This window comes from Nyctibius grandis, chromosome Z (genome assembly GCF_013368605.1).
Source record: "Nyctibius grandis isolate bNycGra1 chromosome Z, bNycGra1.pri, whole genome shotgun sequence".
In the NCBI taxonomy this organism is placed as follows: domain Eukaryota; kingdom Metazoa; phylum Chordata; class Aves; order Nyctibiiformes; family Nyctibiidae; genus Nyctibius; species Nyctibius grandis.
The window spans coordinates 94,200,291-94,228,171 of NC_090695.1; the positions used below are offsets into that span (position 1 = coordinate 94,200,291).

Consider the following 27,881-nt stretch of genomic DNA (forward strand, 5'->3'; position numbering starts at 1 on the left):
ACCCACCCACGCGTGGGCATGATAAACCACCCCGGCTGCGCCGCGGCCCCCTCCACCGGGGCTGCTCCGGGCAAGCGGGAGCCTTCGGAGAGGGCCCCGCACGGAGCCGGGGACAGCCCGGCGATGGCGGGGGGGCGCCCCGGGGCGCGGTGCTCGGCGCTGCACGCCGCGGGAGGGGCGGGACGGCGGCCCCGTGACGGCGGCAGCGAGGCCCCGCCCCCTTCCGCGCGCCCTTCCCCATGAATGAACCGCGCGGGCGTGGCCGCGGTGCCGCGTCGCCGCCGGGGCGGGGCGGGCCGGGGGTGACGCGCGCCGTGACGCGCCATGCCGGAAGCGGCGGGGGCGCTGGTTGGTCGGCGGCGCGGCGGGGGGGAGGGGGCCGCCCCGCGCTTGTTGTTGTCCGCGGGACTCGCTGGCAGGGAGGGAGGGAGCCGCGCAGCGCCCCCGCCGCCGCCCCCGCCGCCCCCCGCTGCCGCTGCCCCCCCTCCACGCCGCCGCGGCCGCCGCCCCTGCCCCGGGCGCGCGCGCGCGCTCCCGCCGGCACGCAGGTGAGGAGCCGCTCGGGCGCGGCGGGGCGGGGGCAGGGGGGGCCGGTTAGAGCTGGGAGGGGGCGGCCGCGCGGTGCCGCCGATTGGGGCGGGGGTTGTCGGGTCGGTCCGGTGCGCCTCGGTCCGGTCGGGTCCGGTTGGGCGCGGGCGGGCGGGGCGGCTGAGGTAAAAGTGCTGAGTCACCACCGCGCCGGGCACGTGGTGCCGCCGCCCCTCGCTCCGGGCCGGGCCGGGCCGAGCCGGGCCGGGCCCCGCGCACGTGGGCCCCGGCGGGGCGGCGGTGAGGGGCGGCCGGCCCGCCTTAGGGGAGCGGGGGGGTCGGGGGAGCGCTGCCCCGAAACGCCCGGGGAGCTGCGGTGGGGCGGGGGCTCGGCGGGCCGCGGGGACCCGCGGTCACACCTTCCCTGCCGCCTCGAACAGCGCGGGGCCCGCGTGGCTCAGTCGCCCGCGGGACGGGGCCGGCGGCTCCCCCCGCACCCCCGCGGACGGGGGGCTTGGAGACGCCTCGGGAGGGGACAGCGGGTCTGCGCCGGGGTGGTGCTTTCCGCTCTCTTGTTATTATTTTTATTCCCCCCCCCCCCCGCGAGGAGCAGCGCGCAGCCTGCCTCTGCCTTTGAATGGCTCTTAAAATACGTGTGAGGAAACCTGTTGTGACGCCGCGCTCTCCAACGGCTAAAAATAGTTGCTTTGGTAGTACGGAGGGAGCCGGGGCGCAGCCGGTGCTGGGCAGCGTGGTGGTGGTGGCCAAGGCGTGGTGGTGGTGGCCAAGGCGTGGTGGTGGTGGCCAAGGCGTGGTGGTGGCCTCGGTGAGCCGCTCTAGGCCCCGGGTTATCGGGCGGGAGCAGCCGCCGGTGGGAAACGCCGGGCGGGCTCCTCCCTCCCCATCAGACGGGCTGGGGGGGTCAGGGCTGCGGTGGGGAGGGGGGGTTATCTCCCCCGAGCACGGCTTCTCTTTGAGTTGAGGCGGGGAGAGATGTGTGGTGTGTTCGGGCTGGTCCCGGAGCTGGCAGGAGGGATGTGTGTGCAGGGGGGAAGCCCTGAAAATGGGGCGCTCTGCAGCCGCCCGGGGACATGGCAGTGGGAGGAAAGGGGACGGTGACATTCTGGGAGCGGGCGCTGCCGCGTGACTGTCTGGTGGGCGCGGGACGGTTTGGGGATTTAGTCAGAAATGGGGTGGGTGGGGGAACCCTCTGCCGAGCTCCCGGTGAGGGCAGTGGTGTAAGCTGGGGAAACATCGAGGCCACGAGCGAGGGGAACCGAGATCTCCCAACTCTCACGGTGCGTCAGGGTCTGTTTGAGAAAGATCTCCTTCTTCCTCCTCTTCCTCAGGCTGCGAGCCCGCTCCCCTCCCTCGTGGGCTGCTCCGCGGCGGGTTTATTCTACAGATTCTGCCAAAAGCAGGCCATGAGGTCTCAAATTAGGAACGAGCCCCCTTTGGGCAAAGTTGTTACAGAAAAGGGAAAGGCCTCCATTTTCACTTTCACCTGGCCACCCCCGCCTTTACCAGTATAGTCCTAAAGCTGAGCGGGGACTGGGGAGCAGGGCGGGGGGAGCTGGTAAGAGGAAAGTGTTTCCCCGGAAAGCTGCACGCCTTTTTCTTGCACTTTCGATCTTTATAAGCCCTGTCTGTGGAGAAGCGCAGCCTTGCACCACAGCCCAGCCAGCACGTTGCGCCGTGGTACTGTCAGGGTTTTAGCAGCAAATGAATTTACCTTGTGATTTTTCTCACTGATGAAACGGGTGCGCGTCCCTCCGCTTTTCCCTCTCTCCTTCCGTGTGTACGCGGTGCTGCCTGCGGAGAAGCCTTCCTCGTGCAGTCACTTCCTAGAGGTGATGGACGCCGCAGTTGCCCAATGGCAGCACACAAGGCTGCGCGGCACCGGAGTTAACTCTGCTCCTACCCGGCCAAGGTGCCGGATGACTGTCCAGCAGCAATGGGGCGATTGCCGCAAGATCGGGGCGTACGGTGACATCTCGCCGTCAGGACACCCTGCCCGCCTCTGCGGGCTCTGAGCTTGTCAGGGCTTGGCACCTGAGCCGTGTTGGGTGTTCCTGGCTATATTACGCCAGGCTCATACTTGCAAGTGTTTCTGAACCAGAGGCAGAAATTTGTTAGCTTTTATTTTTTTTGCTTGCCTGTCAAGGACAGTGTGCTTTGTCATGTTTTATCTCATTTCTGCGCCGTCGCCCGTCTCAGCAAGCTGTTGCGGCGAGAAGTTCAGTACCGCTGTGTACCTCCTGCAAGGGAAAAATACAGATCAGCTTGATACAGTCTTATTTCCATCAATGTTGGAAGATGATTAATAGCGTGGAATGCGCTGCAGAACTTGCTATTGAAAATCTCTAGCTGTGTGAGATGTTTGGGAAGCGAAGAAGGGACAGCTGGGAGCGCTGGCCCCCGCGGCAGTTGGGGTTTGTGGGATAAGCTCGCTCGCTGATCACTTTTGTAAACATCCAGCTGTGAAATACTTGAGCGGCGCTAGCACTTTCAGTTATCAGGAAGTTTCAGGCTCAGCACCTCTTAGAGATGAACAGGCAGTTCCCACTTCTGCCTGAGCTGTTGTTTCAGGCTATCTCCAAACTCGGGCAGAGAGCCTTCCAAGCGTGAAGCAAGCACGGAGCGAGGCAGCGCTGTGTGACCGTCAGCACAAGAACTGAGGGGGAAAAGGCAGTAATGAGAGTGATTACCCTGCTGCTGAGCTCCCGAGCAGAGGGACAGGTTGTGTGGTGAGTCCCACTGCTTTGCAGTATTGCAGGACCCTGAATAGCGATGCTGCTGTTGTGTTCCCTGAGGTCTCTTCCAGCCTGGTTGATTCTGTGTGATTCTGTGATTCTGTTCCATTAGTAGCAGTCAGTGAAGATGTCCGGCTCAGTGGCTGGCAGGTGAGGTCAGGAGCAGTGAAGTTGGGAATCCCAGCTCTGCCCTAGGATCCGTCTGTGCGTCCGAGCAAGTTATTTGTTGCCCGATGGCTCAGCTTGGCTGTCTGGGGGAGATGCATCTCTGGGCTAGTGACGCTGAGGTGTAATTCTGGTGCAGCTCTGTCACTGCGTTTTACAAGCGTGTGATGGAAAAAGTGCTGTATGGTTGTTAGTACCAGGGCCGTCTGCCGCATACCTTTCCCCTTCAGCCACCTACTCCATGAAGTTTCTGAGGTGACACACAAGCGTACCCTCCTGGTACTCTGTATCCTCTGCTCCCTAACCACGGGCTCTCTGCAGCATCTGAGTTGTTTACCAAACCACTGAAGACTGTCTGATCCGTGTCCAGGCTTCCCCAGAGAGTGCCTCAGAGCGCCGTGTCCTGGCAGCTCTCAAATGTGCTCTGAAGGTTCCCGAGTCTCTTCTTTGCTGCTGGATGCTGGTTCCGATCCATAAGGGAAATGGAAAGCTGGCCAGCTGGGCGAGGGCTGTGTGGAGCTCCTCTAGAACAGTAAACAGTGACTCACCCCCTCCTTGTGTCTTCTCTCTCTTCATGTCAAATATATTGCCTCGCATATGCTTCTCCTCTCTGATTCACACCGTCAGCCTGTCCCTCCCCGCTCTCATTACAAATGAGTGACAAGCATCAGTCTGCCTCCCAGGATGTGTGAAGGTTGTCAGAGCAGGAGAATGGCTTTTTGAATGATGGGGAGAGGGACGGTGCTCTGCCTACCATGCTGCAACATGCTGGAAATCCGTGTCGTGCCTCCGAGCGGCAGAGGCACGGCGACGAGGATTTAAGCATCTGTAGTTCCCTTCACCTGTCAGCTCGGATGTTATCCTTGATAGGCACATCCGTTTGGCTAGCGCTCTGGACCTGGGAATAACTTGTGGATAAACGAGAAATTTAACTAAAACAGCTGCCTGGGAATTAAATCGCCGTATTTGGGAGTGAGTAGAGTATTCCCTGCGTAACTGTCGGTGCCGAATTGAGACGCGATGGCAGAGATCCCCATCGCTGCTTGAACCCTACGCTGTTTTTCTGCCCCCTGGAAGTCATCGCTGGCCTGGCTGAAGGTGAGGGTTGCATGTTTTGAGTTTGCTGTACGTGTCTGAGGATGGAAGCTAAACACCAGTGGGGCTGTCTGCCAGGCACTCATGTTCTGGCCAGGGTTGTCTTTCGGTGTAGAAAGAGTTTTAAAATTCGAGTTCATCCGCAGTTGTCAGGTGTCGGCAGTGACTTTGTAGTAATTCCTTAATGCGCAACGCGCTTTGAAAGCCCTGTAGCATGGAAAGTCTGAAATCTCATCCTGGCGTGTTTTCTTTCTTAATTGCAAGTCTTGCGTGGAAAGCTGTGTCCTACCTCTGCCCGAGTCAGGCTTTCTGCCATCTTCCACTTTCAAAGGAAAGGAGCTGAGGATCTCTAGACGGTCCAAGCTGAGACCATTGGGCTTGGGATGTCAGCTGGAGACCTCCAGGTTTTTGGGAGGATGCTGCAAAAGGTATAGGAGTTGTCTGAGAGAGGGAGAGGGCGTTGGCAAGGCTGTCAATGGGTAAGTTTGCTGCAGGATTACAAGGGCTCTTTATGTAACCCACAGTCAAAACACTTGCTTTAAATACAAGCGTGGAGCTGCACTGGAAAAGCCTTTGCCCCTTACAGTTGGTGTATTACTACTCACCGCTTTATTTATGTAGCGTTCTAAGCGTGCCGTACTGCTTACAGAAGGGAGATGTAATGCAGTCCTTGTTCCAAAAAGCTGAGCTCCTAATTTTAGACGTGATGCAGCAAACGCAATTAAGAAAAGAAGGGCAGGAATAGGGTAAAGACTAAAAGGGTTCTCATAATCAAATCGCAGGCAGGGTCCCAGAAGACTCCCGTGTGGCATGTTTAGGGGACGCTGCTGGATATGACATGTTTGCGGGGTGGTTTACGATTTTGTCGTGGGGTTTTACCTTCTAACTGTGGGAGATGCTGTGCCAATTTTAGTTGCTTGGTGTTGGTAGCTGAGTAGTTCCGATGGGAAGGATTTTGTAGGTGGGGAGATGGAGCCCGAGGCCATGGAGGACTGTTGGTGAAGGTTGCAAGTGTTGTATCGGTTTCGAGCAGAGCCCGGACCACACCTGTGGGCTCACCTAGTGCAGAGATAAGACTTGCCCTGGCACTCGTGTCTGAGTGCGAGGCTTGAGCCAGTTTGAGTGTTTCTACTTGCACTACCAAATCCTGCCCTTAAGGTCAGGGCAGACCCCCATCTCCCACTCTTGTTTGAAGAGGCATCACGATTCCTGATGATGCCCTGAACCTCCTTGCTCATCTCTGTGCCAGCAGCGGCTCTGGCTCATCGCCCCTGGTGCAATAGGATGGATCCCAGCCCATCTCGGAGGGATGCTGGCCCATTCGAGGCGCTTTGGTGTGCGGGGGGACACGGGCGTGCAGCGCAAGACCCCGTACCAAGCATGAGGGCGTCTGTGCCGTCCGCCGAGGAATGTGCTGGGTAAGGAGATGTTGCTTTGGTGACACGGAGCAACAGGTGACTAGAAGGGGTGACTAGAAGGCGTTTCGTCACGTGGAGCCAGAGCATTGCTGGGGGTGGCAGGCAAGCCCGCGCGCTGACCCCCACCGCAGGCAGCCTCACCCCTCGGCCCTGGTTTTCCACAATATTTTACGTTTCTTTCCATCTCCGCGGAGCTGAGCGGCCCTGTTCAGTTTTTCCATCGGCTGGCGTAGAAAGCGCTTTGAAGGCGTGCTGGGTGAGGATCAAAAGGGTTTTTGTGTAACGGGTGGGTGTGACGGGGCTGCCGTCGGCCTCCCCCTCCTGCTTGACTTTCCTTTTCCGGTTGTAGCAGCCCGGAGTGCCGCCAGCGGGACGGCAGCGTGCCCCTCTCCTTGTAGGGATGGAGGGGGGATGCCGAGGGAAGGAAGAGTTTCTGATGCTGTGGGAATGTGAGCTCTCCAAACTCTGTAAACAGCTGGTGACTCACTGCATAACTATGGCACCAACTGCCTGCGCGGCCTCTGCGTCTGCAGGGAGGGGGCTGCCGGCCGCTTCCTTTACCCACTGGCAGCGCCTCTGCTCTCCTGAACTCGCCGGGACCGTTTGGCCGAGACGAAGAGCTTTTTCCTTCCTCCTCCGTGCTAGCGCCTACGTCTGCGCCTCCGGCCTGGAGGTAGGGGTGGGCGGCGAATGCCTGGCGCGGAGGGGAAGCGATGGACGGCGAAAGGGCAGCGCTGGGCTCTGAAGAAGCGCCCGTGCTTGCAGGAGATGCTGCCTGCCTGCGGTCAGCCCTCGTGCAAAACACACAGTGTGGCGGGAGCCAGAGGTTGGGCACGTCCCCGTCCTTCCGAGGTGGCTGCTGGGGACTGGGGTTTGCCCCCCTGCCCCGTGCCCAGCCCGCCCCGGTGGGGCAGAGGTGCTGGAGGTGTGCCCAGGGTGGGGTTCGGTGCTGGAGGAGAGAGGGAAGGACTCGGTGATGCTCTAGAAAACGCAGCGCACACCGGTTGCTGTAAGTGGTCCATTCATCACGGAACATCTTGGCTTGTGTGCTGTGCGGCTGTCCTTGTCCCTCCTCCAGACATGGAGAGCTGTGCTGTCTCAGGCTTAAAAATAGAGGAGGCGCCTAAATACACTCCCTAATATCTAGGATAGTATCTCACAGCTTTGCGCTTACGGGATTATATTTTTTTTTGCTCCCCCCCTGCTCTTCATCTTGATTTTTACATAAGTCGTGTGATGATGAGGTGTCTCGACTGATACAATCCAAGTGACAGCAGCGCGGGCTGAGCCAGCACCTTCACCCACACGGCTCCCACTGGTCCCCACACCCCACCTTTGCACCCACCCCCCCCAAATCCCGCCGCCCCCTGTTTGCAGATATGAATGAGTTTGTTTACTCTCCGACGACCTCGTGATGTCTTTGCACAGACATGACCTGAAGTCATTATTGCTTTTGGGCTTCTCTGTTTCCATGGCGACTGTCTTCGGGTTGGCTACTTTCCCAAGGTCACCATGGCAACTATCGGAAGGGAATCATGCTTGGGATGCTTTGGCTGGATTTTTCATGAATGATTAGGATGTGTGACACGATGCAGACGTGGAAATGGGGAGGGTTTGGGCTGGGCTGGAGAAGGGGGGAGAAGAGAGAGCGAGAGGACTCCCGCCAGACAGGCTGCGCGGTGCTGCGGGGTGTGCGACCCTCGAAGCCGTGCGTCGGGGAGGGGGGGGACCGGCACCTTGCACCCGCCCCGCTGGGGGAGCGATAGGTTGTGATGGTGGCACGGCCGCGGTCGCCTCACTGGCGGTAGGTACCCGACGGACCTCCATGCTGCTGTCACCGTGGGGTGCGGGTGGAGGTGCGGGCAGGTGGATTTTCTGCAAGGCGCCGATCGAAGGGGCGTAGTCACTGGCTAAGGTGAGGGTGAAGGGCAGCGTCTCAGCAGGGGATGGTCTGTCTGTCGGTGGACATGCCTCCACGTTGCTAGAAATATCGAGCAGGTCAGCTCTCGCCGCCTGGGGCCGAGAGGATGGGGAAGCAAGAGTCTCGGCGCGATGGGAGAGGCGAACTCCTGCCTTGCTTTGTTATCGGGGGGCTTTTGTCTATGTTGTTTGGGTTTTCTGGTAGCGTCTCCTTTGGGTGGGGACGGCACTGAAAGCAGGTTACAAACCAGGCAGCTTCTTTCTGGGTTGCTGATTCAATTTCGAGCCGGGTTAATAATAATCAAAATAAGAATGAAGGGAGTTGTTGTCTTGTGGCTTTTCAGTGCCTTTTATGAGCGGAGGTAACTCTTAATTCAGTCCCTAATAGGCCGTTCTGAGCGTCTGGGATTCCTCTGGAGGGAGGTGACAAGTGACTGGGCCCAGGAGGCTGCACTCCCCACGAGAAGGGGTGGCATATTGCACGGCGGTGTGTGCTCGTGAGCGTGGCTGTTGTTTACAGACGGGAGCTGGTGTCATTTCCCCCCTCCCTGCTCTGTCGTCCCTCCTTAATCTTAGTGTAGTTAATAGCAAAATATGATGTCTTTAGCATTAAAAAGCAATGCACTTGTCAGCACAGATTTCTCTGTCTTGTATCTGAATGGGTTAGACTGATCTCTGGATCCATCCCAGGGTTTTAAACAACTGTGTGGTTATTTCTTTTAATGGTCGTTCAGTTGGGGGGGTTGGACCATGTGTTGTGTGTCTTTTTTGTACCTTCATCTCTCAGATTGCTGTAACCTGAAAATCTTGGTTTGTTTTTCCAGTTGCAATTTCTGACCAGTTTTGTCTGGAAGACTGTGCTCAGGTTATGACGACTAATCCCAAACCGAACAAGGCATTAAAGGTAAGGAAGAAGGCTGGGTGGGTGATGCTGGGTGGCTGGGGAGGCTGTCACAGAACCATGCTCTGTGCAACATCCATTGTATGTGGCTGCTTTTTTTCATTCTGAGAGACGTTTGCAACTGGGTGCAGATACAATTTCCCACTATCTACAGGAAAGGTTAGGGTAGAAGAATACTGGTGACACCCAGAAGGAAGTCTAAAGTCTCTGGGATGGTGTGAAGGCTGGAGTATCCCAGTTGCCATCCAAGAGACTTTTGGTAACAGCAGGTACTGGCAGCATCCTGAAACCAATGCTCCCAGGCCTGTCAATTAAGTATTTCTACTCTCAGCACTAGGAGGCACTGGGGAAAGGACACATCCAGCTGGTGTCCCTCAGATCCATGAGACAGTAAATGCCTCGGACATACCGGCTTGGTGGTGATCTACGCGTGGGTTGTGCGTGCATTGTCAGAGTTTCTTTCTAAAATCTTAGCTCTTCATTCCACATGTCCACCAGTCTCTGAAGAGGTAAAAGGACGATGCCTTAAAGGTCCTGAAAACAATTGTGGCAGCAAAGCTGCTTGAGAAAAAGGCACAAGGCATTGGTGTCTTTCTCATGTAACTTCAGAGTCTGGCCTGTGCACCAGGAAAACCAAATCAGGCTGTGGTCCTTGAAGCCAAGCAGGGTTGGTTTTGTTCACTACTTGGATGAGCAGTCTTCAACAAAAAGCCACAAAATGCTGAATTAAACCCTGCGTACAAGTGGCTACTCTGCTTTTGAGATGCTGCACTGGTGTCCCAGCATAATGCTGGGAAAAGGTGTCGTCTTTAGCATTCAGTGTGAATTCTGGATCCTGACAAAGGAACACAAAGGGCTTTGGTCTGCTTTACGTTTATCTCCTTAAAAACCTTACTGTCCGGTTCACGCTGGCTGTGTAGGGCTCACTGCTTTCTCTGACTTAAGAGGGTGACCCAAACCCAGACATCAGCAGTGCTCAAATCTCTGCCGTGTTTTACCCAGATGTTTTAGTGGAGCATGTGCTCTCTACAATGCTTCAGGGGTGTTTTCCAGCTAGGGGTGCAACGTTGCTGAGGGGTGGCCTGTCTCTTTTCACTGTCCAGAACATCTGTTCACGTAGGGTTGCTGCTACCCCTGTGCGTTGGTATTTGCAGGTAAAGGAGGAGTCGGGAGAGAATGCCCCAGTGCTGAGTGATGATGAACTCGTGTCAATGTCCGTACGGGAGCTGAACCAGCACCTGAGGGGTCTCACCAAAGAGGAGGTCATCCGTCTGAAGCAGCGGAGACGCACGCTGAAGAACCGGGGCTACGCTGCCAGCTGCCGCATCAAGCGTGTGACTCAGAAAGAGGAGCTGGAGAGGCAGCGGGTTGAGCTGCAGCAAGAGGTGGAGAAGCTGGCCAGAGAAAACAGCAGCATGAAGCTAGAGCTGGACGCCTTGCGCTCCAAGTACGAAGCACTCCAGACCTTTGCTCGTACTGTGGCGCGAGGGCCTATTACCCCAACCAAAGTTGCCACCACCAGTGTCATCACCATTGTGAAATCCGCCGAGATCTCATCCAGTTCTGTGCCGTTTTCAGCAGCGTCCTAGTGCCCTCCGTGGGGGGAACTAGCAGCCTTTCAGAGGGGAGGGGAAAAGGCTCTTATGCATTGTTCCGGAGTCCTTGGTCACGTCAAGAATTGGCATTTTAGCAATTCTCTTCCAAAAGTGCAAAAAATAAAAGAAAAGAAGAAAAAAAAAAAAAACCAAACCTACAAAGGGAACTTAACTGGCTGTTTCTGTCTGGACTCGGTGGCTCCATCAACCTCTCATGTCCAGGATTTGAGCTCTGTATACAGTACAAGTTGCAAGATCTGCTTCCTCCTTCCCCCTGCCTCCCCAAACCCCTCTCAGCCGTGAGCAGCTTTTCAGCTGGGAGAAGATAACCTGAGGAGCCTCCGGAGTCTTTGTGAATGATGCTCAAGAGCCAGGAAACAGATGGACCGTAGAAATCATCATGTGAGATGAATGTATGGGAAAAAGAGTTTCCTTTAGTGGCATCCTACTCCCTGTAAGAAGGGTCTCCCCTACCTTCCCCGCTTCCATCTGATATTACGAGGGCAGGGATACAGGCTTTTTAGATTGGATTTCATCCTGCTATGAGTGGATGGGAGCGGGAGGACGATGGAGACTAATGCTTGGGTCTGACCACACCCATTAGGAATAACCTTTTGTTTTCAATCCATGCTGTTAAAATATGGAAAAATATATATTTTACATATTTTAATATGCCCCATTAACTGTGTGGCCTATGAAAACTACATTGCAGCCTCCTTTATTCCAAGCCCAAGTTTCCTGATAGCTCCTTCCCTAAAGTGTGCCTGTGAATTAGATATATTTATGCAGTTTATTTCTTCCAAATGATCCACAGTCTTGAAGTAGCGGCCTTTTTTTTTTTTTCTGGATTCCCTGTAGCTTAAGGGAAGGAGGCACAGTAAATGCTGTGAAGAGCTGTGTGATGGGGAGGAGAAGGGGAGATGAGGAGGAAAAATGCTGCAAGTATTACCAGGTGGAGGCAGAACTGGCTGCGAGAAGGTGGGACAGTTCTGCTGGGATCAGCACTATGAGAAGGGGTTTGTGCAGAGTATTTTGGAAAGATGTTTTTAAAGCACTGAAGTGTAACTTAGAGGGCAATAGCATTCAGACGGGAGGAGAGAAGTCGTAGAGCCTCCTCTTTGACATAAGCATTGGTAGGTTAGCTATGAACATCCCAGCTGGAGAGCTGGGCTCAGCAGTCTTTCATGACCAGAGAAGGGCTATGGGGAGGTCGGGTGGGAGCTGGAAGAGTCTTTTCCTCTCCATAGCACGTCAGGCACTGAAGTTGGGATCCAAAGAGTACAGTGAACAACCCTCGGTGTTCAGACAACCTGTGTGAATGTGACCCTGAAACTTGACGCTTTCTCTTGGGGATGGGTGAATTATCCTAAGAGGCGCACGGAGGGCAGGATGGAAAATCGGTGTGTGTGTGTAGGGGATGGAAGAATTGGGATCGAGAAGTCGTTCGTATGGCTCTGAGCAATGGTTTGGTAGAGGGATTTCTGGCTTGGTAATGGGCAGGAGGTGGGAAGCCGAAAGGAGAGATTCTGCTGTTGCGCAGCAGCGCTGAAAAGACGAATGTTTCCAGGTCACTGTAAAAAAAAAAATAGCTATGTTGGTGTTTGTGTGTTTTGTTGTTGTTTTGTTTTTTTTTTTTTAATTTTTGAAGTAGGAAAGAAAAGGGACTGTGAGTTTTGCAGGGCAGGTCAGAGACTTGTGGAATGGACGATGCCTGTTGTCACGCAGGTGAAAAGAGAATGAGATTGCTGAAGTTTAAGATGAGGAGAAGAGCTTAAAGGAGTTGGGTTCTAGAAGAGAAAACAAAGATCATGGAGAATTCACGAGTGTTCTGGACTGAAAGAGAATAATCAAGTGCCACCGTTGTTGCAAAGGGGACAGTGAACTGGCATCTGACACCCAGTATAATTTGTTGTTTGAGGCTTTGTCTTGCCTTGAATGGCAGTAAGTTTGTAGACATTTAGTGAAGCCCTACTTGTCTTTGGAAGAAGTTGTTAGCTTGCTTTTTCTTTTTTTTTTTTTTTTCACCTTGTCATTGGAGTCTCTGGGTTTCCCAGGAGGGTCCTTTGTGAAATAGGTTAATGAAAAGAGAAACCTCAGTCTTGGTTCTCGTTCAGTCCTCAACATCGTGACCTTACTGAGCCAGAAAGGGTGTAAGTGAAACGCTTCCTGAAGGCTCGTAACCGCTGCCAGATCCACGTGTTATGGAAGGGAGCAGGGAGTTTCCATCAAGTGATTTTCCAACACGTAGAGTTTGGATGACACACTTAGCGTTACCTCATTTCTCCTCCACTCCCTCCCTATCTCCGAACAGGCAGATCGATGTCCTGTGTATCAGTACCAGTTATTGACTCCCACAGCAGAAGCTGAGGAAGAGAAAGATGTTACTGTCATTTCCTGGTCCTCTCATGTTCTCCAGCTCACAGACATTGGAAACTTTCCCAGACCTTACAGGTGCCTCCGAAAACAGGCAAAATGGAGACTCCTGGCACTGTTGGGGCTTTAAATGAAAACTTTAATGAAAAAGGCCAGTTGACTTGAAAATGCCCAAATGCTTCCAGTCTTTAAAACAGCTCCAGAGCTCCATAACATTCCTGGCTAGATAGGAACACCCTCTGGCTGCCCTTGAAATCAGACCGGTTGCACCAAGGCGGACAGAGGTTGAACTTTGTTCCGTGGGGTCTTCTTGCTGTTGGAATGAGTTGAGAAACATATCTTAAGGTGGCACTTCCCTTGCGGCCAAGTATTTCTTTTTCTTTTTTTTTTTTTTTCCAGTTCTTGGAAGGGTGCCAAAGGCTTGTCCAAGTGATTGCTAGTTTAGTGCTGGTAGGCACTTAAATCTCTGGTCACTCGATAAAGAACAAGAGGCCTGGGTGTTGTTAAAGCTGTTGATACCATAGCCATGGTAGGTAATCCATATTGGATATCCATAAGGACCACGTGGAAATATTTAAAGAGAGAGAAATATATATATAAATATATAATTATATACATTTTATCGTACAGATTTTTCGTAAAAAAAAAAAATAATTTTTTTTCCAAGTTTGATACTGTAAATCTTTATTAAAAGAAATTGCCAGTCCAGGGCTCCCTGGGTGGTGACCTGGAGGGGAATGAAATGTCCTGGCTAAACTTCCACAGAGGGATCAGAATTGCAAGGTAACGTGGAGGGAGGAATGACCCCGAAAGCTGTTGACCGCATTGGAGACCCAGCTCCTCCACCCTCCGCCCTGGAGGGCCCTCCAGCTTGGGGTTGTCGCATTGCATTCCTCTGGGGTTCGGTTTGTTTCTGTTGCTTTTTGTTTTGTATTGTTTTGTTTTGTTTTTCTCTCCGTCCTGCACTTGCAAGCCTGACACCCAGGGCGAGCGCCGTGGGGGGAGCCCGCAGAGTCGCCCCGGCAGCGCTCCCCTGCAGCCGTACCTCTCGCTTGGCTCTTCACTGCAGTAGTCTGGATGCCGGGGCTCCCTTCTCTGCCCCTCTTAGTTTGTCCCCCCAACCCTGCTGAGGAGCAGGGGCTCTGGATTTGAGTGCTGGGATCTTCTCCCCTGGGCCTGGCCTTTCTCTGGTTGCTCCCCATCCACAGTGTGACGTGGGAACGGCAGGCTGGGCGGGAGGCAGGAGAAGACGGAAGCGTTGGGCAGGGACCGGGAGGGACATCTCTGTTCTTGTGGACGTGTTTGCTGTGCTCTCTGTTGGGAGTGGGGAACCTTTCCCTCCAGGGCAGCTCCAGATCCCTTTGAAGCCAGTCAGCGTCTCCGCTCTTGCCCAACTCTACCGTCTGCCGGAGGAGACCGCAAAGCGCAAGTGTAGAGAACCTGGGTGACACCGCAGCTCTGGGAGGGGACGAGGCGCTGGCGGGGCAAGCTGAGCTGTGGTGGGGCCGGGCGCGATGCCACGGGAGCGCGGAGCGGTCGGGCCAAGGGGCGGCTCGGACCCAGGGAGGAGGAGAAGGTGGCATTTTTTTTCTCTCTCGAATCATTTAAACTGCATTGTCATGATTGTTTTTATTTAAAAAAAAAAAAAAAAACAATAACGAAAAACTTTTGTAATGTGGATTTGTTTTCCTTCGTCTGTATTTCAGTCTGCTGGGGTGTTTCCGTAGATGGTGGATACTTGCTTTCATTTTTTTAATGATAGAAGTCTTCTGTTTTAAGTTGTTTTTTATCACCAGCTCATTCTATCCTCTGTGGTTACTCAGTAATTTCATTTCAATATTTATTTTTGTGCTGCTTTTTTATTATAAAATAAATTATTGATATACCAAGCAATGTGGATTCCTGTTTGTAAGGCGAATAGCCCTGTGTATGTGTCCATTACTTTCTCTTGACAGCCACAACGTAATTTATTGCTGTAAATTTAGCTGCAGTGACTGGTTTTTTTGTACCTTTCCAATAAAGCATTTTCTGGTTTCAGACTTGCCCTGGTCTATGGTCAGCATTTTGGAGCTTGAATTGATCTTCAGTGGAGTGTTTTCCTCGGGTTTTCTTGCCTGCCTGTCCCCGGTGCAGCGTACAGCTTTTTTGGGAGGCAGGCTGGGCTGAGGTGAGCAATGGGTTTTTGGGAGGCAGGCTGGGCTGAGGTGGGCGATGGGTTTTTGGGAGGCAGGCTGGGCTGAGGTGAGCGATGGGGTTTTTGGGAGGCAGGCTGGGCTGAGGTGAGCGATGGGGTTTTTGGGAGGCAGGCTGGGCTGAGGTGAGTGATGGGGTTTTGGGAGGTAGGCTGGGCTGAGGTGAGCGATGGGGTTTTTGGGAGGCAGGCTGGGCTGAGGTGAGTGATGGGGTTTTGGGAGGTAGGCTGGGCTGAGGTGAGCGATGGGGTTTTTGGGAGGCAGGCTGGGCTGAGGTGAGTGATGGGGTTTTGGGAGGTAGGCTGGGCTGAGGTGAGCGATGGGGTTTTTGGGAGGCAGGCTGGGCTGAGGTGAGTGATGGGGTTTTGGGAGGTAGGCTGGGCTGAGGCGAGTGTGATGGCTGCTCAGGCTTTTGTGAGCATCTGACCCAGCCCAGTGCAGCCAGCTCACCCATCTCCCAGCCTTGCTGTGGTGCTTCCTTGGTGTATTTGGAACATGCTCAAGGGGTAGCTCTTGTCCGAGCTGCTTGTCTGGTAGATCCCATGCTCAGATCACTTATATCTGTTCTTCCAACCCGGGCTGTGCCTTTGTGTGTGATCGGTGGGTGTTTATGATAGCGCAAGTGGGGACTGATAACTCGGCAGGCACCTGCCCCGGGTGTGATGCTGAGAGCTGGCTGTGCAAGGCTGCTCTTGGCTTGGAGACCCTGTGCTGGGAGACAAGGCACAGTGCTAGAGACTCTCCCCTCTCCTCCTTTGGGTTCTGAAATATCCCTTCACTGCTTTCCTATGCGACTGCTTGTGAATAAACTGCTTTAACCCCTTACCTCAACATTTCATCTTTTTGTTTTTCCCTGTTTGGGCTTTAAAGAGGTGATACCTTGTGCCAGTGAGCTCCTAGGGGCCACGTTAGCTTTAATGCCCTGTTCCAAGTGGTCTGTTTTCTTCAAGGGACAGCTGAAGGAGGAAAACACTTGGCCTGTGCCAGGCTGAGGCAATAGGATGGAGGCAGATGGGTGTGTTGGCCAAAGTTGGAATTAGAGGTAGGGTTTATATGTGGTCAAGGTGGAGAGAAGCAGGGCTGGAAAGGCTTTGTGTGTCAGCAGGTAATGGATGGTCATTAGATGCCAGAGGTGGGGCCGGGCAGGCTTGGCTGAGCAGGGATGCGGCTGAAGCCTGGGGGACGATTGCAGTTGTCACGTTGAGCAAGAAAATTGCCATCATTTGCTCCAGCTCCTGCCTGGAGAGATGGCAGCGAGGAGCTGGTGACAGTGGAGAGGAGGAGGAGGTGAGCCAGTTGTGTCTGCCAGAAAGATGGAGGAGCATTAGTTCAGGAGGAAAAGGGCAGCAGGAAGGGACCAGGTGGAGGTTCAGCAGTGAAAGGAAACTCAACCTTCACCATGCTGAGGGGAGGGGAAAGTCCTAGAGCTGGAGGAAGAAGAGTCTCTGTGAGCAGGGCTGCAAAAGCACGAATCCTGCTCTCCGACGCAGGTCTGGCAGTGCTGCCTGTCAGCAGCTGGGCCCAGAGACTCGCTGGTAGGTGCTGACACCCTAAAAAAGAAGTCTCTGTGCCTCCGACCGGGTGCTGCGAGGCAAGCAGCCATGCGTGAGAGCACTGGCTCTGCTGCGGCGCCGGCAGCCACCTCCCTTCCCCTCCGCTCGTGGGAAGCGCGGTTGGCCCCGGCTCCTGCGGGTGTGATGGCCGGCTGTGCCCCACGAGGACGCATCCCTGACACGAGCAGGTTGTAATCCCGCCTGACCCAAGCCCAAAAAGCACCAGGAGAATCGATAGCCACAGCCCAGCCTTGTCCTTGGGGAGAGCCCGAGGACGAGTGACAACTGGAAAACAAATCTGCCGACCACTGGCAGCGAGGAAAGGCTGTTCTTCCCGAGCTGCCTGCTGGCATGGCTCCAGGCGCAGCCGGGCTCCTGCGTAGGTCACCCCCGTGCTCGCTGCCAGCTTCCCCTGCGTCCTTGGTGAAGGGGTGGGGGAGACGCGTTAGCAGAGGAGCGCATTCAGCCCGCACCACCGTTGGTGTTCCTGTTCTCAGTGGATGCGTTCTGACAGCGTAACGGTCCGAGGGCCGTGGCAGCGCCCAGCCTGAGCTGTGAGCTCGTGCCTCTCTCCCTGCTCCAAGAACAAGGACGACCAGGAGGCCGAGCTCGCGCCTGCCGGAGCGGGGAGCGTGTCCGGCTGCCGCACGGCGCAGCAGCCAGCTGGTGTCCAGCCCAGCACGGCTCCTCGGGCTGGTATCACGCTGCTGACTTGCATGAGTCACCGCTGGCTTTTTTTCTTTCCCCCTTCCTTGTTTTGCTTGCAAGAAAGACCTGTTTTACATATAATACAGTAATCAGGGCTTGACATAAATAGGCAAATGTTATTGTCTGCAGTGGGAATTGCACCTGCTGGCAAGAGCAATGAACGCGGCCCATTATGCACCGGAGTCGATCATTTGTGCAATGAAGTACAACTGTGTTTCTTGCTGTGTTCTTGTGCAAGCCTTTATCTCACTGGTGGTGAGCATGCCGACAGATGTGCCATCATCACCTTTGCAGTCTGTCCTCGCCCCGGGAGCTGGAGCAGCCTCTGTTCCTGCAGCTGTGGCCAGCTCTCCCCCAGAGAAGTGGAGAAGACCAAGATGTTCAGCTGAGAGATGTCCCTGCTTCAGTGCTGGCTGCATTACAAAGCCAAGCAGCCTCGTCCCTGAGCAGGCTGCACTTTGTGGGCAGGAGGGTCCTGCTCCCAGGATGCGCAGGACCCTGGATGGATGCCTGGATGCTCAGAGCGTGTGGCTCTTGTTTATGGACCTCACTGCAGGAAAAGTGTCAGTGGTCTCACCGGCTGGGCAGGTATGAGCAGCGGTGCTTCGGAGCAGAGGGACTTGCAAGACTGGCTCAGCTGTAGGCTGCTCCTGTAGAGTCCAGGCTTCCAGCACAATAAGATTTCTCCAATAATAATAAATAGAGGTTGTCTTGTTGGTGCTGGAGTCTGGGCTTAGCTTGGCTAAAGCAGATCCAGCAGCTCTGGACTGCTGTATCCACAGCTTAGGCGAGGGTTGAAAGAGGTGCAGTGCAAGGAGAGGACGGTGGGGACATACACGCTCTTTGTGGAGTGAAAAAGATGAGCACAAATCCAGTGGGAATGCCAAAATGTGCAGGATGCTGTATGTGCAGGTATTTCTGCTGGGCCAGCATCGAGGGGCAGGGAGGACGCTGAGCTTAAAAGCATCAGCATTAGAGCAGGAACAGGCAGATCGTGCGCTTTGCTTGCTGAGCTAAGTGAAAACACTTGCTCGCTCCATGGTAGAAATTGCTGTTTATTAGAAAAAAAATCATAAATAAAATAATTTCATGTTGTGATTTACATTTTGCAGCTTAAGAGCAGGGGAAAAAAAAGCCCTGTAGGAGTTGTGCGTAGAACGGCTCTAAGCCTTGCCCACTGGTTGGTTTGCCACGCGACTGCAAATCTGAGGCTGTAGATTTGCCTTCGTCTTTTCACCACCCACCTCCCACCCCCAAACAACAGCCCGGACAGTGCCTAAGTAAGTTCCTGGGGATCATCTGATTAACAGGGGAATAGAAATTGGACTAAAAATTGGAAAAAATTGGGGAAAAAAAAAAAATCAGAGGGGAAGTTTAACAGAAGGAGGTGCGATCTCCATCACTGTTTGATATGGGGAGAATCCTTCCATGCAGCATCTTCCCCTGCCAACGGTCCTGCCTCGAGGGGCAGCAGCCCCCAGCACCTCTCCATCCCCACCACCATCACCCAGCTGGGCTTAGCTCCCGCCTGCCTTCCCACAGGTTGAGCAAAGCCCAGGGATGGTAAATAGCGAAGGGTTAGGAGGAACAGACAGCTCCCAGTAAGCGCATTCCTACCACCACCAGTCACAGTCTGGTTCCCTAATAAAGGCTCTGATAAGGAAGCTGGAATCCCTTTTAACTTCTGATCGTTCAGAGATAAGTCGGTTTAGACATAAACAAGGGCTTCTGTCACCGGCAGCTCTCAGAAATGCAGCTGTGAGACCGTGGGTTCGCCCCGAGTGAGGTCCGGTCACTGCTCCTGGGGGAGTTACTCAGGCAGCTGCATCCCCATCTGGAGGGAGAAGAGGATGACTTGCTCTTCCTCCCTGGTAAAGGTCTTCTGCACAACCCTGTAGGCTTTTCTGGGGGAAGGAGAGGGGAGAAGATGTAAAAATAAGGAATGACGTCTTTCAACCGTTACCAGGTTTTGAGGTGAAGTGAAGTCACCTTCCTGGGCTGGTTTTCTCCGTGGGGCCCTTCGAGATCATTTTTTACTCAAATAGGGAGAAACTAGAGCAGAACTGTGCTGAGAAAAGCATTTCTCTCAGGCCTCAGCACTGCTTGGAGGTAAGAGGAGGGCAAGAGCAGCTGGTTCATGCTGCAGCCCGGCTCCCCTCCCTGCCTGGCATCCCCCAGCACGGGCACAGGGCTGGCATCAAGACGCCAGCAGTGGGACGGGAAAGCCCAGACCACAACGCAGGGCTGCTTAGCCACAGGAGCAAAGACAGCCCAGTCCCTGCCACCAGTAGAGATGGGACAGCAGAAACTGGCACTATTTGATTTAACCTTTCGCTGGGTTATTGCATCTTCCCTTCAAGAGACTGGCTTTTTTGGGTAGAGTTCCTGGCTTCTCAGTACTCTGATTAGACCCTGTTGTCTCAGGCTCAAGACAGCTCCCATTTGCATGGGTTTAAAGCTCCCCAGTGTCACTGTTGCCTCTGACGTCTCCTACAGCTCCTCATCCGACAGGATCAGCACTCTCTTCTCAATGTTTTTGCTCCTTCTGCCGCTCAGCCCCTCCACCTTGGAGGCCACATGCCCATTCTGCCCCGGCGCTTTGTGCTCTTCCTCCTGCATCGACTGCTGGGTGTACTGCTGGTACGCGGGTGAGAAGTTGTGGATCGCATCTTGCACGATGTCCTGCGGGCTTATGGTCTCCTTCAGCCCGCTGGAGATGCTCTGCATTGGGGCAAGGTTTGCTGAAAAACAGGGAGAGCGGGAGGGTGATGGGACACCAGACAGTCAATGAGCCCAAGCGCTCCAAGACTGGAGTGACCCTTTTCCTTAGAAATGCAAGATCAGGGCCTCATTGTGGGCCACGTCAGCTTGTGGTAGTGAGCGCCAAAGAGAAGAAAGGCAACCCCAGCTCCATGTTTCAAAGAGGATGGAACCTCTCCAGCAGCATGCGCCTTAATACCATAATTCCCTAATTCTGCCCACCCAAACCAAGGTCTCTTTTCCTATCCACTTGCTGTGGCTCGTGGGTATCACGAGGGAGGAGGGAGAAGGAAACTTCTCTGGTGGCTTTTAGCATCCCACTGGTAATGCTGTAAGAGGGGGTCTCCTCTTTCTGTATTCACTGATGAAGGAAGGAAGAAGAGAGGAAGCGTTACCTGTTGAGTTTTCTTTCTTTTCTCTGTACGCGTGGCAGGTGAACGCATAGCGCAGGGCAATGGAAGCAAAGAGCATCTCAATGCAGATGATGAAGTTCTGGTAGCCAGCAGCCACCGTCCCAGCTCCCACCTCCTTCCCATCGATGATCTGAACTTCAGGGATCACCCCACATTTCTCCAGGATTGCAAGCAGCGTCCCTGTGCAGGGGAAGGGAGAGGGATCACCTCTGGTCCTGCATCCCCAGGTCAGGTGGGGCTATGGGAGGAGAAGTGCTGGGCGACTGTGGTGGGACCCACCTTGCCAGAAGGAGAGGAAGATGACTGCCTTGATGGTGATGAACTTGAGGACCGGCTCAAACGGGCGCAGCAGGTCCATGGTGGCGAAGTAGAAGAGGAAGAGGGCATAAAGTGCCAGGCTGACGGAGAAGTTGTAGATGATGGTGATGTAGAGGTAGCCGCTTTGGACGCTGCGGGGAGAGAGCGAGCTGCTGCCCTGCGCTGCAGGAAGCGAAGCGGGTGCAACCGGAGGCAAGGAGGGAAGAAATGGGGGGGGGGAGAAGTGTGTGGCTTTGCCACAGGGGAGAGCAGAGCCCAGGAGGAGAAGGAAAGGGAGGGAGAAAGGGGGGAGCAGGGGGCCACTCTCAGCTTTTCCTCTGTTGGTGGGACCTCTTTTATTATGGCTCACAGGAGTTTCGCCCCTTTCTTATTTGGGAGCAGTGGGTCTTTGTTCCCCGGCGCTTTGGGCTTCCTGTGCTCTCACTACCCGTGGAACAGCTCCTCGGGGGGGGCTGGCAGGACACCCTGTCCCTTGTGATGGAGCAGGGACCCGTCCTGCTCGCCCCCTTCACCCTCCCCAGCCCGACCCAGCGTCCTCACTTGAAGTCCCCGTCGTGGTACTTCCCGAACGCCTGCAGGATGATGGTGACGATCGCCATGAGGGGTTTCACGATGCAGAACTGCAGTGTGGCCTGCACAGGGGAGAGATACGGGGCACCCTGGGCAGCAGGGGCATCCCATCGCCCTCCCTGCAGCTCCTGGCACCCCCGGCCCCTCCACGCAAGCCAACCCCTCTGCTCCTGGGACGGAGACACAGGGAGAGCCGTTCTCCATCACGGGAGTGACCAGCGCTGTGGGGTGAAACATGAACCGGCTCAAGGTCTGCAGAGAGGAGGGAGCAGGGCTCCCAAAAGGCAGCTCCTGAAAGGCAGCGTAGCCACTCCGAGGGGGATTCTGGGTGCCTGGGGACAGACTGGTGCCAGGATCCAGCCCGCAGCACAGCCCTGGAGAGTTAGAGATCTGTCCAGGCTAACCTGGGACTGGACAGAGATGGCAACGGCAGCTCTGCAGTGGGAGGAGACCCTGACTCAGCAGTGAGTCAGAGCGAGGACAGCGAGCGCAGCGCCCGGCTGCTGGCCAGGTGCCGGCCAGCTGGGTGAGCTGCCTCCCTCCGCATTAAATAGAACCAAAAAGAACATCTCGGGAGAGCAGCCAAGCAGGGCCCTCTCTGCAGGGCAGCGGGGAAGGGACCTGCCACGGCGCCGAGAGCCCTCGTCCCTCGCTGCAGAGGGGAGCAGAGCCAATGTACCCACCTGCTTGCAGAAGCGCAGGAACCCGATGGAGTAGGACATGCCCTGAAGGCAGCAGGTCCCGTAAAAGCAACTGGACCTGGAAGCAGAAGTGGAGGAGATGCCATTGGGGGCTGCTGGATGAGGAGAGCGGGTGGAGGGTGCAGGAACTCACCAAACGCTGGGACTTACGCAATGGGCTTCCCCCGGATCTCTGCCATGATGGTGCTCTCCCCTCCGAGGTACTCGAAGCACAGGCTCAGGAAGCTGTAAATCACGAAAGCTGGCAAGGCAAGGGCAGACACGATCAGCAGGGCTGATGGAGAGCTGGCTGGTGTTGTTACATTTCACATTCCTTCCTGCTCAGGTGTCTTCTCATCCACCCCGGCACAGCATCAGGATCAGGGACACTGGTGGTTGGGGGCCCAGTGAGAGGAGCAGCAGGTCAAATCCATCTGACTTCCAAGCAGAGTCAGACACACCGCACCATGTGCACAGGGCTCGTTGCAGATGCAGCAGCTCCTCCGGGCACACACAGACCCTGCGTGCATGCGGCAGCAGTCGGACGTCTCAGCAGCGCCCGTGGAGCCGGCCCCCATGCACACCCAGACTAGCCCAGGCAGGAGTGCAATGGCCAGGGACCAGCTGTATGGAAGGACCTCAGGATTGCTAAGGGGCAGCACAAGTGGTTGGTGGCCAGCAAGGAGCACATCCCAAACAGTTTTCTTGGACAGCCCCATGTCTCCACTTAGCCCGTACCCAAGGCTAAACAATAAGCAGTTGTTATATCACCCAATGTCCCTTCCCCAACTGAGAAAGAGAATTGGGAAAAGGGGGAAGACTCGTGGGCTAAAATTTAAACAGATTTAATAAAATAAAGAAACCAATATCAATGCTAATACAAAAGACACAAAATTATACTTAGCCCACAGAGTTGTGGCAAGTTGCTCCAGGGATAGTAACTGTTGAGAAGAAAGAGAAAGAAGAAGGGGAGAAGAGAGCAGAGCAAAAAGAGGGCCCCTCCCCTCCTCAGCAAGCTTTTCATTTTTTAGTGAACATGATATTAATGTTATAGAATACACCTGTGGGCCAGCCTGGGGCAGCTGCCCTGGCTTTCACTGCTAATGGCCTTGATCACCATCCCACAGCTGGCCACAAACTAAAACAAAATGTAACAGAAAAGTGGTTCTATAAATTTTATCCATGCAAAACCAGGACACCCCATCACTTACTTTCCATATACTCCAAACACAAAGGAATACACATGCCCACACCCCTCTGTTCCCCAGGGGGAAAGCAACAGGTTGGAAGAGGAACCTCAACCCTGATGAGCTTCCCCTGCACCTCAAAACATCCTAACCCCCCAATTTCTCAGGTGTGCCTACCTTCTGCTTTAGAGAAGCTGCATTTCTACCCCAAAGGCAGCCAGAAAACCTCTTTCCCCAGGAACGTGATGCTGGGGTCCCTCTGAGCCTGCGGGCAGGCGGCAGAAAGGCACCAGCTCACATCTGCCCATGGGGCATCCCCTCCCTGCTGCTGATGGAGAAGGAAGGGGAAAACCTCTGCATGGAGGAAGGGAGAGTGGGAAGTGAAAGAGATGGAGCTTTGCCACTTTGTGCAATCCAGGACACTCCAGAGGCACAGGTCAGCAGGATGAGAGCCCTGCTTTGCCTCCCTGCCAAGGAGCGGCTGCGCTCACCTTCATAGCAGTCGCGCACCGAGTCGAAGTAGACGTAGTACTGGTGGCTGCCGAGGAGGAGGAGGCTGAGCCAGGAGTCGAAGGCGTAGATGGGCACGATGAAGAGGATGCGGATGATGTAGCGCTGCTCCTTGGCGACGGTGTAATTCCTCAGGTGTGTGTAGATCTGCAAAGTGCCCAGCGTGCAGAGCTGTGGCTACCACTGGCCAGGAGGGGAACCAGAGGTGCTCCCAGCCTGGGGCGCTGCAGGAGGCTCATCCCACATTGACCCTCTTCCTGGGGGTAAGCACACCGCTGGCTTTCCACCACAGACCCATCGCGGTGAACAGACACTCGAGACAGGCTCCAGCCCAGCCCCCAGGGCAATCCCTTCCACGAAAACACATGGAAATCAGGTCCCTTCCCCTGCGCCATGTGAGGAGCGTGCCCTCCTCCACGCCAGCCACCGTGCAGCCCTGTCCCAGCGCTCAGAGGCACCAGCTTGCCCCAGGGATCCACGCAGCACCCAAAAACATGCCCACTGGCAGGATGTTTCAAGGCAGCTGGTGGTACACACCCCAAAGGCACAGACCCCGGGGTGCCAGAGGAGAAACCCCGCTGGGTGCTGCCTCAGGGCAGTGCCGATGCCTGCAGCCTCTCCCGGCTCTGGCAGCCACCCGGGGAGCGTGTGGGCAAAGTCCACCCTCCTGAGCTGCCAGCACCGGGCTCCCGACACTGGAGATATCCCCTCTGGGCAGCAATGGGAGGAAATATTTATCTGGAGCTGAGTGATTTGCAATGAACTTGAGGGCAATCAATAGGTTTGCCCTTGCATCAATCCCAGCGCCGAGCCCCGCCTCTGCTCCGTCCTGTACCTGGTGGAAGGTGACGATGAGTGCCGACCACACGAAGATGCCGGAGATGACCTGTGCCGCTGTCGTGGTCAGGAAAAGCTGTCGGCCATCCTCAGAGCCGTTGTGGGTGGCCGTGAGCAGGATGAGGGCCGGGGATGGGGGGGCTGAGGCCAGCCTGGCCGCTGTGCCGGTTCCCAGGGTGCTGGGCGCCACGGGAGAGGACAAGGCACGTGTGGCATTACTCATCTGCAGGGAGGGAGAGGCAAGAGGAGTGGTGCAGTAAGGCAGGGCCGAGGTAAGCTGGTGAAGGGGAAGGTCCCAGGAGATTTCCCAGCCCACACAGTGTGCACAAACCTCCTGCGAGGTTTATCTCCTCCTCAGGGTTTTTCCAGGGTGTCCCTCACCCAAACCAGCCTATTCACCGTGGTTGGGTCTGCTTCTCCCAGTGGGAAAATGCAAACGTCCTTCAAGAGCAGACCCTCTTTTCTCCAAGGAGGTCTATGCATTCTTCGTGTCCCCAAAACACACGCACCTCCTTCCCAGCCTTGCTGCTGCTTGTTTTCTCAGGGGTCCCTGTCCCTCTTGAAAGGGAAAGACCTGCTTACATTTGTGCCCCCATGAGTTCACACTTGTGGCTCAGACCCTTTTCCATCAGGAACCAGAGACTTAAGGGTAAAACTCATCCCTCACCCATTATAATAACGAGCCCCTTATCAACGAGCCATCAGGACACCAATGTCCTCCTTGGGACCCCAGAAAACACTGTGATCCCTGTGGTTCCCTCCCAAAATGTGGCTCCTTTCCTAACGTGTGGCCTGCTGGGGGCAAGCCCTGGGGCTGCCCAAGAAGCCAGAGGTTCGGCATCACCCAGGGTGCTTGGCCAGCCTCGGCCATTTCGGGATCATGAGGGTCTCGGTGTGCCGGCAACGCCAATCCTGAGACCCGAAGAGCAGCCAGCGGTCCCTCCCGCTGCCGAGTTAGGCACAAGGGAGCAAGCCTGGCATGCTGCAGGCAGAGCTGCGGCCCTTTGGGGATGCTGAAGCGCTCCGGCATCTCCCTGACAGGTCTGTCCTCCTCGAGGCCGGTTGCCCCAAGGCACCAAGCGTTGCCAGTGCAGAGGGTGGCTGGGGCGTATGGGCACCGTGTACCCTGTGGCTCCAGACAGCAAGGACCAGCCTAATAATACACTCTTATTTATAGGGCAGCTTCATATCTCAAGGCCAACAGATGCATAAACTGCCATGTCTGGCCTCTCCTTCTGCTAATCTATGGAAAGCTGCTTTTCCACAAGTATAACAATAGCAGTTTAAAAAAAACCCAAACCACCACCTGCGAGCAGAGCTCTAACAATACAGATGCTTCTCAGTGCATTGTTAATAAACAAAGATTTTAGCTGCTGGGTAACTATCGCCTGGGGGTAAAACTGTAAGCATGAACTGGTGAGAGGCAAGAAAATATCTGCTACTGATAAGAGTGGTAGGGAATGACCTCGGTCCAATTAAACACAGAAAACAAACCAAAGCAGGAGCTCACCCGGTGGCTTCCTCTCCTGCCCTCTGCCCAAACCCCAACCTCGCAGGAGAGGAAACTCAGCTGGTGTCAGATCAACAGCCCTAAAAATACCTTCTCCCCCCCTCCGCCTGGCAGGAGCCGCCTGTAAGCGGAGATGGCCAGGGCAGCGGTGGCTGGCGAGGTCCCAGGAGCTCACCCCGGCGTACCCGCGCCCGCGAGGACGGAGATGGCTGGCGGGAGAGCAGGGCCGAAGGTAGTGTTACGGAGGCAGCAGGGTTTTTCCTCCCTGCGACCACCCCACGGCCCTGCCCCAGTCAGCAGGAAGCAGGATCTCGGGGAGAGCCGGGGAGGGATCTGGTCTTTGGACAGACGCCGCCGCCGCCGGACCTGCCTTGTAAACATTAACAGGAGGACGGAGACAGCTCGCAGTGCGGAGAGGGAAGGCGAGAGCCCAGCTGTGCCCCATTCCGCATCACCCCTCGCCCTTTTTGGGGGCTGCCCTGCTGCTGGCTGGGGCCGTATGGCTGGATTTGGCCACGCTTTCCCGCTGCCAGAGCATCACGATAGGGAATGACGTGATCCAGCTCGCTTCCCAGGACATGGCGCAGAGCTGTGCTCATCACTAGACCCATTTGTTCTGTTTTCGACCCAGCACCGTGCCACAGATGCTTGGCCCAAGACATCCCAACGCCTATTAGCTTTCCCAGCCATCACGGTGCGAGCACAGTGGCACCAGCAGCCGGTCCTGGCAGGCTCCCCTACATTGTCACGCTCTGAACGCGGTGGAGCAAGTCATTAAAAACAAAAGCCTCGGTGCCGCTCGGAGCCAGGGCTCCCAGCTCCAGAGGTAATTAGATCCCGGCTGTGCAAGGTAGCTGGGCAATTCAATGCAGCTAGAGGGCCATTTGCTTCCAAAACAAAGGCGGTGAGGAGACGCAAAGAATAACACTAGCTGCAAAACTCAGCTCCTTGACAGCACCGCACCACTGCCACGTCCAGTCTGGCTGTTTTCACACACCTTGCGGGTACCTGCCGTGCACAGCCGACCTGTTATGCTCACTCCCTGGGATATCAGAGATGCTAAGTGAGCGCTGAGCGGAAAAACCGAGCAGTGACACCTGTGTCCGGGCAGGCCACCGGCAAACGGGGCTTTTCACTTTGCCAGGGATTCCCCTCCGGCCGCAGGCTGCCAGAGCCCTGACTCCCAGCTCACATCCCCTCCCAGTGTCCCGAAGCACTCGGGACAAATCCCCCCCTTGGCAGCCCCCATGGGGCTGGGGTGGTCAGAAAGGAAAGGCGAGCCCCCGCAGCCCCCCACCAGTGCCTCTGCGGTGCCGGCTGTGCGCCTCGATACAGGGGGAGAAACCCCTGACCCCCACCAGCCAGGCTCAGCCCCACGGGCACAGGGGACGTGCCTTTCCTCCTGACTGCTTTCAGATAAAGCCGGGACACAGGGGTTATTTACCTGGCCAGCCTCTCTGTACACCATCCCCATACCACCCAGGGGGAAGGACTATAGCACACGGCTGTAAATCAAGGCAGGGCAGCACCGAGCCCTCCTTAAACCCTGTCTGGAGGAGCGGGTGATGCACGCACAGGGCTCCTGCAGCAGGCTCTGCCCTCGCAGCAGCTCCCACGGGTGCTCAGGACCGATGGCTGGGGCACCCCCTGCTCCCTGCGGGGTGCCCCCGGCTCCCCCGAGCACCCCACTCACCCTGCGGGGCTCCTCCGGGAGCGGGTCTGGCCGCCATGCACCTGCCTCCGCATCCCCTGCGCCCTCCTCCACCTGCACCCGCGGGAGACTCCTCCTCCGGGCACCCTCCCAGCCCTGCGTGCCCGCTGGCAGCCGGCCCCTCGCTGCACCCCGGAGCCGGAGCAGCTGGTCGGGCTTTGCCTCCTGCGGAGAAGCTGCCCAA

At 55.7% G+C, this 27,881-nt stretch overlaps 2 protein-coding genes across 10 annotated transcripts; one reads left to right on the forward strand and one right to left on the reverse strand.

Moving 5' to 3' along the window:
• Positions 1-446: 446 nt before the first annotated feature.
• Positions 447-18,303, forward strand: MAFK (MAF bZIP transcription factor K). Of its 9 annotated transcripts, none has more exons than XR_011050070.1 (5): positions 6,670-6,968; positions 8,704-8,783; positions 9,935-10,788; positions 14,787-14,915; positions 17,496-18,303. XR_011050070.1 is itself a non-coding variant. In XM_068423057.1 (3 exons), the coding sequence occupies exons 2-3, from the start codon at positions 8,748-8,750 to the stop codon at positions 10,367-10,369; spliced, it is 471 nt and encodes a 156-aa protein (XP_068279158.1). In that variant the 5' UTR covers positions 447-548; positions 8,704-8,747; the 3' UTR covers positions 10,370-14,403. The 9 variants fall into 9 exon arrangements, 7 of the variants coding, with proteins under 7 accessions (XP_068279158.1, XP_068279154.1, XP_068279152.1 ...); XR_011050069.1 differs by lacking the exon at positions 17,496-18,303 and adding an exon at positions 15,178-15,752 and having other exon boundaries at positions 14,787-15,140; XM_068423057.1 differs by lacking the exons at positions 6,670-6,968; positions 14,787-14,915; positions 17,496-18,303 and adding an exon at positions 447-548 and having other exon boundaries at positions 9,935-14,403.
• On the reverse strand, positions 18,241-27,738 carry TMEM184A (transmembrane protein 184A). The gene is made up of 9 exons (XM_068423058.1): positions 27,680-27,738; positions 24,475-24,699; positions 23,621-23,786; positions 22,114-22,204; positions 21,946-22,021; positions 21,233-21,324; positions 20,654-20,823; positions 20,357-20,554; positions 18,241-19,942 (listed from the first exon to the last, which is right to left on the reverse strand). Exons 2-9 carry the CDS (start codon positions 24,697-24,699, stop codon positions 19,692-19,694), a joined length of 1,269 nt encoding a protein of 422 aa, XP_068279159.1. The 5' UTR covers positions 27,680-27,738; the 3' UTR covers positions 18,241-19,691.
• Positions 27,739-27,881: the final 143 nt, after the last annotated feature.

What these genes read in the sequence shown, in the direction of transcription:
- MAFK (XM_068423050.1), top strand. Translation starts at nt 6,728, where the DNA reads ATGCTGCCTGCCTGCGGTCAGCCCTCGTGCAAAACACACAGTGTGGCG. An exon ending in CGCAGCGCACACCGGTTGCT is followed by an intron (nt 6,969 to 8,703) that starts GTAAGTGGTCCA and finishes TTGTTTTTCCAG; the next exon opens with TTGCAATTTCTGACCAGTTT. An exon ending in AACCGAACAAGGCATTAAAG is followed by an intron (nt 8,784 to 9,934) that starts GTAAGGAAGAAG and finishes TGGTATTTGCAG; the next exon opens with GTAAAGGAGGAGTCGGGAGA.
- TMEM184A (XM_068423058.1), bottom strand. Translation starts at nt 24,699, where the DNA reads ATGAGTAATGCCACACGTGCCTTGTCCTCTCCCGTGGCGCCCAGCACC. An exon ending in GGTGCGCGACTGCTATGAAG is followed by an intron (nt 22,205 to 23,620) that starts GTGAGCGCAGCC and finishes TTGCCTTGCCAG; the next exon opens with CTTTCGTGATTTACAGCTTC. An exon ending in AAAGAAAGAAAACTCAACAG is followed by an intron (nt 19,943 to 20,356) that starts GTAACGCTTCCT and finishes CCTGTTTTTCAG; the next exon opens with CAAACCTTGCCCCAATGCAG.